Source organism: Varanus komodoensis, unplaced genomic scaffold (genome assembly GCF_004798865.1).
Source record: "Varanus komodoensis strain SLA01 unplaced genomic scaffold, ASM479886v1 scaffold36, whole genome shotgun sequence".
NCBI classification, from domain to species: domain Eukaryota; kingdom Metazoa; phylum Chordata; class Lepidosauria; order Squamata; family Varanidae; genus Varanus; species Varanus komodoensis.
In genome coordinates this window covers 4,410,130-4,422,757 of record NW_025335873.1, presented here as the reverse complement: position 1 = coordinate 4,422,757, position 12,628 = coordinate 4,410,130, and the positions used below count along the sequence as shown (strand labels likewise).

At 46.9% G+C, this 12,628-nt stretch overlaps 1 protein-coding gene across 1 annotated transcript in view; it reads right to left on the bottom strand.

Moving 5' to 3' along the window:
• The window catches only part of EHMT1 (euchromatic histone lysine methyltransferase 1), a 107,693-nt gene that overhangs the window by 74,846 nt on the left and 20,219 nt on the right, over positions 1-12,628 (bottom strand). Inside the window, 2 exon segments of the mRNA XM_044439882.1 lie at positions 6,527-6,608; positions 6,704-6,802. Coding sequence (XP_044295817.1) covers positions 6,527-6,608; positions 6,704-6,717 — 96 coding nt within the window. The 5' untranslated portion in view covers positions 6,718-6,802.

Genomic DNA, 12,628 nt, shown 5'->3' with positions numbered 1-12,628 from the left:
TCCCAAGACAGTGTTCCGCACAGACAGTAGCATGGCTAAGAAACCCCTGAACATGTCTGAAAGCACATGCAAAATGGGGTTTGGCTGCTGAACCTGAACATGGTAAAAATACGAATCATGATCCGCCCGCCCCCAAACGATGCTCAGAAAGTACAAAGCAGCACAGAATGTTCAAGCCCGCAACAGGAGAAATGTGTATTTTTCATACAAAATTCTAAAAACTAGAGCATTCGTCCTCAAGACAAGCCTCTTCCTTTGTTTGCTGAGTTTCCTGAGTAAAGAGGAGCTAAAAAGCAGCTCAAATATGAGGTTAGGTTAACTTCTCTTCTTTGGTAACTGCTATCTGGGAGTTCTACGTAAGAGCTGTTCTCAATCAAGGTCAAGATTCAAAGGGATGGAGACAGGCTGGAGCACTGGGCTGAATCCAACAGAAGGAGACTCAAGGACAGCAGAGAGTGGAAGAAATGTGTATGAGAAGGACCTGAGCCAGCAGTGTGATGGAACGGCTAAGACAACTAATGCCATCACGGCTTGTATTAATAGCTGCAGCTTTTTCAGATCACTGTTCTGCTCTATGCTGCCCACAGTTGGAGTATTTTATTCAGTTATGGGAGCTCCATTTTAAGGAGGACGTTGGAAAAGATGGAGCATGTTCCAAGAGTTGCCAAGAGGGCGATGAGAACGGGAAGCTCTACAAGGGATGGTTGAAAAGTCCAGGCTATGAAGAGAATAGTCCTTCAGGTGAAATGTCTTAGGAATCCAAAGGAAATTGCAGTGATACAGAGTGGGAAATTTTCCAGGGCTTTATTTTCCCAATCCATGTCCACTCGTCACAGTAAATGGATGCCAACTGCAGGAACAATGCTAACTAAAGTCTGAAAGTTTCAGAGATGTAATGAATGATTTTCCAGGAGATTATCTCAACAAAATAAGTATGTGTGAGAATAGGTATGCCTCACTTTAATACATGTATGTGTCACTGTGAAGTAAATTAGAAAGCAGAACTGAACCTGAAGATGGCACGACAATTTGAGCAATTCTCAGCACACACACACAGGTATTTGGGTTGCTAAAATTTGGGTTGCTAGCGTGTCGACTGTTTTCAGTACATTCTGTTTTGTTTCTTAAATTTAAGCAATGCACAGGAAATACATGCTATTGTCTTTATTTTACAAGGATTCCAATAAAGAAGGCAGTGTTGTATAGTGGTTAGAGTGTGGGATGAGAGTGAGGAGATCTGGGTTCTAGTCCCCATTTGGCCATGAAGATCACTGGGTAACTTTGGGTCAGTCACTTACCCTCATCCTCACCCACCTCACCGGTTTGTTGTGAGGACAAAACAGGGAAGGTCCATTAAGCGCCTTGTGTTCCTCACAAGAAGGTGGAAAAGGCAGAGTATAAACGTGATTAACAAAAATCCCCTCCAATATTTCAGGTCAAATAATTTTGGAGCATTGGGTCAAAAGTAATCAATTTTGGCCTAAATTAACATAGAAACATGGAAACAGAGCGAGTCAGAAGGGACCTCCCGGGCCATCTAGTCCGACCTCCGGCACCAGCCGGCTCCACTCACGACATGCCCACCATGTGCGTTAAGTAAAATTAAAAAAAAAAACTGCACAAAATCCGATCACTTCCTTGGGCATCAGACTTTTTTCCAACACAAACCGAAAGCATCCTAATACAAATTACTCTAACTGACTTAAGAAAAAACATCCTGGAAATTTTTCCAGGTCAAAATTTTCCATAAATAGCCCAGAAAACTCACACTGCCTAGAGCCAGCAAGACTTGCCAGTTTTTCAGGAATAGTGGTGATATTCTTGTAGGTTCAAGTAACAGCAGCAAGTGTCAGCAATTTGGGGAGGAAGTTTCTGGGAGATACAGCATTTGCTTTACCTGTAAAAGAAGCCCCAGGTTTGATCCTCTTTGCAGGAATCTGGTGGCAGGTAATATGAAAAGTCAGAAACTTCGGAGAGCTTCTGCCAGTCAGAGCAGTCTATACTGGCCTTCATGAAGCCCAGCTTGGTAAAGGCAGCTTCCACGGCTCAATGGCAGAATAAGACCTTTTGCCTGCGGATCTTCACCCCGAGTATCTACCGTTAAAAGATCAGCTAGCAGGGGTAGGCTGCCAGAGAGTGTCAAGAAAACTAAACCAGCTGAGATGGATGTGTTTGCTGAACCTCACCGCAATGCTAGGGAGAGGTCTAACTCACTGGCGGCACAAACCATAGTTGGGTGTCGTGCCTACCTGGTGGGAAGTCAGCATGCGACTTCCCTGCAGCTTTGCCTTCTGGGTGGGCGAGAAATGCAATAAATAAATACATGATAAACGCAATGCAAGAGAACAGTGGGGCAGAAAGTCAGAAATGTGAACAAGCCACTTCTGCAGTTCTGTATTTGGCTTTCCCCGCTAAAGAGCTTCAAAAATGCATGCCTTCTTCAAGTTCACGTTTTATATCAAATCCACCAATCGTTGTATTTCTTTCCACTGTTGTGCGATATTCTTTCTGTGGATTTCAAGTTCGCTACAACACTGAATGGTCTAATTGGCTAGGACGGACGGACGGACGGAAGGAACAAAGGAAGGAAGGAACAAATGATCCTGCCAGCCAAACTTATATATTGTGTGCTCATAATGACTACGTAAAGTTAAGGAACTTCCGAAGCTGTGCTGAGGAACTGAGGGATGGAAAAGGAGAGATGGAAAGGAGTTTGCTTCATGTCCATCAGCACTAGCATAGCAGCCAAAGCCAAGCCCATTTTCTACCCATCACATCGCTGTACCACAATGTCCACAAGTCTGCCCTGTCTTAAAAACAAAAAAAAAATCTGGGGAGGAGGTTGTGGTTCGGTAGATAAGGACATGTTCTGCATGCAGAAGTTCCTGCCTGAGTCCCAGTCATCACCAATTTGAAAAGCCTCATGCAGCAGAAGATAGGAAATAACCTCTCTCCATATCTAGAACCTGAAGGCTTGCAGAGGTGCTGCCAGTCCGAGCAGACTGCTCTGGACCACACAGGCAAAAATCCTTCTCCAGTACAAAGCAGCTTCCGACAGCCCTAACCGCTGGAAGGAAAGTCAGAGGTGCTGGCTAAGATGCGTCCCTATTTGCTTCTTCCCTACCAGCCACTCCACAGCTTTTGCTCTAAGCAAACTGGGTCTCGCGGCCAAGACGTCCCCCAGTTCCAGTTTCCTAAAAGGCGGCTGAGTAACTTGTCTGGGGTAAACTTTGCAGAAGCATACTGAAGCCGCTCCCTTTCAAGGGAGACCAAAGGCTGCGCCACATGCAAGAATCAGCTTTTTTTTTCCCCCATGCATAAGCTTGTGAATGCAATTCGAGAGAAAGGTAATGTGTGAACAGATAGACTTTGAAGCAATGTCTATAAGGAGAGGAACTCTAAAAATTGCCTAATAGCATCTGGATAGTGTCAATACAAGCAGTCACATACTGAAAGATGGCTAGAAGTGTCTGTTTTGAGATCAAAGAGAAAGAGAAAGAGCGAGAGAAGGAGAGAGAGCAAGGAAAGAAAATCCTTATCCTAAGACATCAGGTTGGAACTCCGATAAGATGGTTGACTGTTTCTAATGCAGGAATAACCACAAGATCCCAGTCTGAACAAAGCAGGCCTATTTTCCATTGTCTACAGGGAAGGAACATGCAAGTCATCTACGGCTGGAACAGAAGTCCTTTGGATAAGCCAAGAACTGCGAACCAATCTTGTAAACGAAGTATAAACCACCCCAAACGCCACTGTGTAACACTAGCCCCCCATCATCTGGTTTCCTCTTTCTGCATTGCAATCAGCGAGAGAGCTTTCAATCTCTCCTGGCCTCGTTGGCCACACAATACAAAGGGCCCCTCTCGTTTCCCCACATTGTTATGTTTTGAGTTGTTTCTAAACACAGCTGTAATATCAATTCCACCTAAATGCACCCGCATTTCAGACAGCTGATCGGATTGCTGTGCTTGAGAATCTCTGCCTTGGTGAGTCCTTTCTAACAAGGTCAGACCTATTCAGGGATGGGGAAAGATCTGAAAGTCCCCAAGCGCCCAGGCAATGGAGTGTGGGGTTTGGCAAGGAAGGTCTCTTCCTAGAACACGCAGGTACTCAACACAGTAGGCCCCAAAGACAGGAGAACCCATAAACAGCCCTTTCCCGGCCTAGCTTTCGCTTTCGAAACCTCTCCATCCATTGCACACACTCCAGACAATGAAGCTCTGAAAGGGCAGTTGAATGTCAGCAAGACTCCTTGCTCATGTCCTTTGCCACACAAAAGACAAAACGTCTCCTTAGACAGTTCCATCAGCCATGTCTCTGCATAATTCACAGCCCAAAGCTCCTCCTTGCTTGCTAAGTCACCAGTTTCTCCAACAGTTCCATCCCACTGAAAGAGAGCAGTTTTTAAAGGAGCACCATTCCTCTTTGTCCTGTAGAGAGAAAGAACAGACACACCCTAGACAAGTTTGCAGCGAATACAACCCGAGGGACGCCCAGGCACGGGCCTCTCCTCCATGAAATTCCAAGGATTCGACCCCTTCCCTTGGTCAATTCGAATCCCCAACTGTGTCCATGTTTGCAGCCTTGACTGAGGTCATGCACAGAAAACAAGACCTCCACACCCTACCCAACGACAGCACACACGCTCTCCCCCACCAGGCAGCAGTTTTCTGCCATGATCAACCCATGCCTGCCAGCACCCACCAAGCCCACCCAAGCGTGTTCCCAGCAATTCTGTCAGTACCTCCATTTTCCCCCTTAAATGCAAAGCAAACTTCCCTTTTGCTCACACTCCACCATGCCCCAATCTGTCGGCTCCTGATTGGCAGAGAAATCTTATACCCAACCCTCCCAAGCAGAGAAATGTCTGCTTTAGCAGCACTCTCAACAAAAGCCAACTGCAAAGCAAAGACTACTTCAGAATACAAGTCTCGCCACCCGCTCCTCTCCTCTCCCCGCCCGCTTTCCTGCAGCCGTCTGTCTCCATTCTCCTGCCTACAACAGAGCGATTATTAATCTTCAGTCACCGGAGGACAGCCTTTGCAAAGGTCAGGCACCAGAACCAAAGCGGCATAATTTACACACGCACGGCGCATATGCACGGGAAAGAAATCGCCATGGAACCTTCAAGCCGAGTGCTAAGGAGGCCCGGCCTGGAATAGAGAAATAATAAGTCAGTGGCAACCAACGGGCTAAGGCACCACCGGCCTGGCGACTTGAGAATGAGGAAGGAGGAAGGCAAGGCTCTCCAAGACCAGCACTGCTCCCCGTCCGCTCCAGCACCGCCACCAGAAGTGTCAACATTTCCGTGCCCCGAGCCAGACGTGGGAAACGACGACGTCTCGACACGCGAGGAGGCGAAGCTCATGGGTTCTGAAGAGGGCACCGAAGCGGGCAGCACGTGCCCATGCCCATTCCAGGCACTGGTTCTGCTGGCATCCCCAGGAGACCAGCAGTCCAGCTCCCTGTGAACGTGGCAAGAGGGGAGAAGAGCCTCCATAAGCCAGGGCAGGCATCCGAACTCGCTTGGGTTTTTGTTTTGTTTTTTTGTTTCGCATTTATCACGGGAGGAAGGGCGAGAGATGCACCATGCAGGAGGAGAAGCTGCCTGATGTGAGCTGAAATAGGTCAACACAAGGAGATAAATCAGGGGAGGAGAAACGGCAAGGGCGTTTGTGCTCACGGAATGGGCAAAACCGAAGGACGGCTTGCAAATGCACACGGGGCCAGAACGATGGGGCTCTCCTTGCAGCCATGGCTGTTAGTTTTCAGTGCCTCTCTTAGCATTCTACCCTCCATACGGGTCGACTGCCTTTCAGAGTCCAGGCTAGATTGCTCTCTAAAAGCAAAAACAACCCACCATATTGTAACCACACAACGGATAATGACAACAATAACCATACCAATAACAACAACAACATGAGGCAACTTCCAACTGCTGGAAATTTAAACAAAGCAAGGCATGCTATGCATTAATCTCCAAAATTAAAAATCCATCTCCTTAGCATTGGAATCAGGGAAATGGGACACAGAAACCCTAAGCAACACCACTACAAACCAGGAATAAAATCATTATTCAAAAAAATTAAGAAGTACAGGAGGAGATTTGTTTAAGCTTTTCGTAGAGTATTTCTTCGATGCCCTAGCCCTGCCGGTCTTCTGCATTATGAAAATGGAGAAGGCAAAATGTAAATGAAATGGAAGGTTCTCACCAGCAATTTGCTGGTCAGGTCCATTTCCTTCCAGGCCTCTACCAACTACATCAAAGCCTTCCTGCCCCTTGTTCTCAGGTGCATCTCTTAACAATCATTTCATTTGATTGGTTTAGCAAAGACAATAGTCCATTATCCACCCTCTCTCTCTCTCTCTCTCCCCCCCCCCCCCTCCAGTGCAGCTATAAAAATGAGCTGCAAATGAAGGAATGAGAGATCAAGTCATAAAAGCATTCTGAAAGCCAGCAACAACGCCTGGTTAGAGTTAAGGAAATCGTAAGGAAAGCTGAAATATCCAGTGCAACATCCCACACCCAAACGAAGAGTGGTCTCCTCATGCAGGCAGTCACTGACAAAAAGACGCCAAAATGATTCCCAACTTCTCCTCTTGTCTCCCTGGGGAAGGGAAAAAAAGAGACAGAATCAAGGTGTTAAAGTTGCTTTCCTAAGCACACTTACCTGGAAGTAAGTCTCACAGAAATGTGACTTACTTAACTGTAAGCATGCTTAGGATCTGTCTGGCAAACTAGCCTCGTGCCCAGCACCCTCCTGATGGCAGGAAATTGTCCATTTTGAAAAACCTCGGGTCCCTACAAGAGCAACAAGAATAAAGCGTTATGCCAGGACAGCAGACGTCGTGCAAGTCAAAATTAGATCATTTAGACCCAGAGAGCGCCAAGAGAGAGTGTGCATACACATATTGTTTCCACTTCCCCAAAATTACAGTTTTTAATAAAATTATCAAGGTCCCCTTGGCCCCAGACAATCCAAGCCACTCTTCCTTCCCTTCCCTAAAGCAGACCAATCCCTTGTTGCAGATTAGACAGGAAAACGAGGAGGACAGACAAAGACACAAGATGGCTCCATCCCCTTTCCCTCCACAAGGTCCTTGTGAAATGGAGCAGAGAAGGATTGCCCACCACCTCAGACCCTCTTCCAGCTCAAAGTGCGATTCCGCCTCCGTAAACCGGGAGCTCTGCAGAAATGGGAAGGCAAGCAGCATGAGGAAAATCGAGAGGAAGGCAAACAAGAGCAAGGGCCTAACCCCTACCCAAAAAACAATGCGCTCCCACTAAGATCAGATCCTTTTAGGCAAGTCTCCTCCAAGACTCAGTAGACAAGGCCTCGTAAGAGCAGGTCCTCTAAAGCTCTCACTCAATGCCCAAGGCCTAGTCCCAGATGCCTCATTTCTGCTCTGTCATGGGGGAAGGAACCTAGCCTTTCCCTTCCATCCCAAAAATTTGCTCTGAATTAGATCATCTCTCTCAACCTCCCCCCACAGGCTGCTGCTTCTGAGCATGCTCAGCTCAGCAGAGCAAAGCCATTTCATAACTGCACTGTTTACAGAGACACAACGACCTGCCATTTTTTAAGCAGTAAAATAAAGCCAGGATTCGCAACACAAGGAGCACCTCCATTCCTCTGGCAGCCCTCTCCAAAGCACCTCTCCCCATGAGGAAGAGGGGAACTGCCACCTTCTCTCCCCCCCCCCTTTTTTTTTAATTTAACTCGGTTTAACACCCAAGGAGAGCGGGGAGGCTGCACATTTAGGTGAAAATGACTTGTGCTGGAAATGCAGTCCGGTAGGAAGCATGGGCTTTGGCGTTCCCCTTGAAAGGGAAGGGGGGATGATCTCCAGGTGCCATTTCCTTTAGGGGCTGCTCTGAAGTACCAGCCCCACTCTGATGCCTTCCACTTTGGGGGCAGGGGGATTCAGAGGCTGGAAGGGCGAGCAAGCAGAGTTGCCCAAGCGCAGCACAGAGACTTGGCTTCTTCAGATGCAAGCGGTGATGCCTCTCTGCAGGGGAGCAGGGAGCGGAGAGAGGGCATTCCCCCGTCCGCATGTGGGATTCCACGAAGAGCCCGGCCTGGGAGCCAGAGGCAGGCTCCACTGCAGCCTGAGCACGCTTGTGCCTGCCAGATCCTCCACCTTCTGTTGGATCCCCAGCCAGCCAGCCAGCCAGCCACACAGTCTGCATCAACACTGAAAGAAGATGATCCGGTAAGCTGCAGTTTAGGACCCCTCTTTCCTTTTAACTTCCTCTTCGGACTGCCCTGTTCCTGTTCCTCTTCCAGTGGGTTGACTTGGAGAACAAAAGAACAGGATAAAGGGAGGAAGCCCTGAAGCAGCCCATTTCCACAACATAAACCGGGTGCAAAGGACTTCGATATTCTTTCAAGCACCATCATGTTTGGTTTATGCTGTACAGTTTGCTTAAGGAGATTTACCAGATTAAAGTAAGTTTGGCGGCAAGCGCACAGAATCTGCTGCCCCCTTAAAGCAACCTGTTTATACATCACAGCTATGGAGGACAATCTATTCTGCGCACGGGAACGCCAAAATGCCACAAGAACAAAAACATCTGTTGTTTGGGATTGGGAAGCAGGGCACAGAAAGAGCAGCTCAGTGGTTGTTAAAACATCCAGGTGACTCTTTATAAAGCCGATTTCAAACTTCCTCATAACAGTATCTTTGAAGAATGCCAATTCGTACTGCAACCTTCCGCCAGATGCGCTTTTGGTCTGACTTCTGTATCCATGCAAGCATAGGACCAGAGACTTGTACTTAAGCAGGCACGTGTTAAGACAGGGAAGAAGATGGCTGCAGGAAACCCTTCTCAAAGCAGGAGGGCCTTCAGGTGTGTTGGACCACCACTCCCATTGGCCCCAAGCACTCCCCTGACAGTGAGGCAACGGCGAGTTGAACTCTGAACAACTGAAGGATGCCCACTTGGAGAAGGAAGAAACATACCCCTTGTGGCCAAGTGCACAGTTTCAAGAAAGCAAAACCTGGCAGCAGCCTGACACCCAAGCAATCACAGGGACCTCTACTAATTAATGTTGAGGGAGAGTTGGCCCATAAATACTTGCTCTTAGCAGAAGACTGCTCCCAGCAGAGAAAGCCCCAAAACCCTCATCCTGAAGGCTCTCCTCCATTCAACAAGCTCCAACGGGCATCGGAAAGGATCTCGGCTGCCTCTCCATAGCCACTACTTCTCCAGAGGGCCTGACAAGGGTTTTACTCTGGCTGGGTAAGTTGCTATTGTGCCTTAATTCTATAAACCAGATGCTGAGATATTTGCCTACAAATACAGAAAACTGCCTTGTATTGGATGGATTTCAAAGACATCTAAGTAGTATTGGCTACTCTGGACAGCAGTTGCTCTCCAGAATCTCAAACAGAGCTATTTCCCATCAGCTCCAACCTGTCCCTTCCAACTGGAGATGGTCAGGAAGTGACCCATGCACGTTCTTGCAGACAAGCGAAGTGGTCTTCTATTCAGCTTTGGTCTTAGACCAACACACACACTGCCCAAACACTTCCATGAATACATCCACAATTCAGTAAGCGTCTTCCATATAGACTTCTGTCAGATCTCAGAGTGATGTTGGTGGGTCAAGAGATTTGTTTTTGGCCCAGTAACTTTTAAAGAGGGTTCTGGAACATGGGTTTAGTGCAGTCGTTCCCACAAGTCATGTGATTATACTCGCTCAGGCTCTTGTAAGTCAGATGATTTGGTACATCAAAAGAATGTTCTCCCAGACTGATTTGGGAAACTGACCTCTAGTTTCTCAGCACCGTAGGAAACAGCTACAAGGACTACGGAAGGGGACAATGGAGTCTTCCGCTAGTTCTGGCCCATGGGTTTAGTCAGAGATGCATTACACAGTCCACAGAACAATAAACAAGGACAAGGCCCGCTCAAAGACAAAGCCAATTAATTTTCCTTGTATTAGATTGAAGCTAAGCTGTCGTCTTCCATGCACAGCCATCCTCGGTTCCAGTCAAGAATATTTGAGCCAACGGAAAGAATGCAAAGTAAAATATAACTCTTCAAATGTAGGTAGCAAAATTATATATAAATGATGCCATTACACACAGCCTGGCCAGAGGAGGAGGAAGGTGTTTTGTTTGCTAAAAAAGAAACAGTGTCAACATTTTAGAAACGTTGCAGGCAGAAGGTGCAAAACATTTTCAGCAAAAGGAAAAAGAAACTATCTGCAGGATACACTTTCTTTCTCCAGAGCTTTGTAGGCCTCAGAGAACTCCACAATAAACCAAAGGATAACCAAGGCAAGACATGTTAGTCCTTACATTAGCAGAGATGAAGATACATACAGAAAGCCACACTGGTTTTAGTAGTAAAAAGCACGTTCTAATCATGGGAGACTTCACATTTTGAATCTCTGAGCTTTCCCCAGCTTCTGCTCCCACTGACACAAAGGACAACATCATGCGAGTTTAGTCTTTGGAGGTTTACCTATGGTAGGATGTGGGAACAGGAGTACTCCTTAATCTCAAAAGTCAGCATAAATGGCTATTCCTACCTATAAGTTGTTTGGATAATCTTGAGATTGCTCAAAGGTTACACAGGAGACAACCTGAAAATTCTGAAAATTCTTCCACTGGGGGCGAGGGCAAGGGACACACACACAAATCCCATTTGGATCAAAATGACTTTCACATCAACTAAACAACCCAATGAGAAACACTGGTTCCACTCCACTATGAGAAATGGGCCTATTCGGCTTAGGGAAAAGGGCAAGTAGAGGGAGATACGATAAAGGTGTTTAAAATAATGCGTAACACTCAAACCTGGGGTCATCCCATGAAGATGATGGGTGGGACGTTTGGGACTCATAAAAGGAAATGTTTCTGCACACAGCATATAGTTAAACTGTGGGATTTGCTGCCTTGGGGGGAAGTGGCGACAGCTGCCAATCTGGATGGCTTTAAAAGGGGATTAGACAGAGTCGTGGAGGAGGCAGCTATCTGTGGCTACTTGCCCAGGTGGCTATAGACTATCTACCTTGACCAGAGGTGGTCTGCCTGCACGCCCCAGTTGCTGAGGAGCTGGGCAGGCAGAGGTCTTGCACCCGCCCTGCTGGGGGCATCCTGTGGGCAGCTGGTTTGCCATCGTGCATACAGAACGCTGGACTGGATGGCCCTCGGGTCTGATCCGGCAGGGCTTTTCTGCCTCCTGCATACAGTGGAGCTCGTTGAATGCCACGGATTTCAAAGTGTACGCTCGGAACTGCAGCTACTATTTCCTAGCAACACAAATCATATTACAAATGGCTAACTGGAGCTGGATCTGGTCAACCCAGCTAGATTTTGAGGAAGGAGGTCAAAAATGCTGTGTGTGCTTATAGATCTTTCAGGAAGGATGCGTACGTTCACATTCTCCAAGACAGAGACAGTCCACGTGGCAGAGAAAGGACAGTACATGCAGTATTTCTTCCAAATACACACGCTTCATGTATTTGGAAGAATAACATTTATGCAATATTATTTATACTGTACACAACTCTCTCTCTCTCTCTCTAACTCTCTCTCTCTCACACACACACACACCCTTCTATTTGCTTCATCAGAAACCTAAATTCAAAAGAACTGTGCTTTCCTTAGAACACATCTAGAACTAAATAATAATTACCATAGCTATGTATCAATGCATTAAAATTGCTCACATAACTGAATACTCAACCATAATCAAAAGGAAAGTGAAACTATTAAAATAAAGGCTCTGAAAAACATCATGTTTTTGAGGACAGGCTCAAGGAAGACATGACTTGTCTTGAAATCAGCATTATAAATAACTATCCAGGTTCGGACCTTCTACCTTGAACAAGGTCATGCCACTGATTCAGAGCTGCCAGGTTCCATCCAAATTTGACTCCCTTCAGCTTACATGCCAAGCCAAACTTATATTATCCCAAATGCACAACTTGTGGAGGGAAGGGGCAGCACTGATACAACACAAGGTTGTTGCCCCAGAAAGAATGACAGCACACCTACTGCTCTCTGGGGTCATGAAGGGATCAGGGAGGGGAGAAGACCAGAGTGGCCCAAATTTGACGCATCTTCCAGGCCTATTCCTTAACTCAGAGTTGTCAGAACTTCCCAGAAACTTCACCTTAATATTATCATTTAGGAAAGGCACTCAAGGCAAAAACTGCATGACCTAATGGAACAAACAATGCTCTTAGGAAACAGCCCAAATAGCAGTGAAACCGCCACTGCAGCCCTCTTCCTCCAAAATGCTCAATTGGTAAAGCAGGTCAGCCTAAAACTGCCCACATTCGCGAGATTTCAGCGGGCACGTTTCCAGCACCGGCCTTTGGCACCAGCTCTTTGTGTGTAATGTTCTCCTGAGCAGCAGCAAGGCCAAAACAGCAATCTCAGGGCAGAAGAGGTAGGAAAACCAGAGCAAGCAAACTGACTGTGCTAACCTTTGTCTTTCTCCAAATATGAACCCAAATCCCACTGCACATTGTGCATCCAGAGGGAGGAGACCTCTTTCTGCAGGGCTGCCTGCTTCGTGTATGACAACAGGAATAATAACTCCATCCAGCCATGTTTAACTGACCCTCCCAAGGTTTCTTCCTCCACTGCCTGAAACGTTCCCACAACC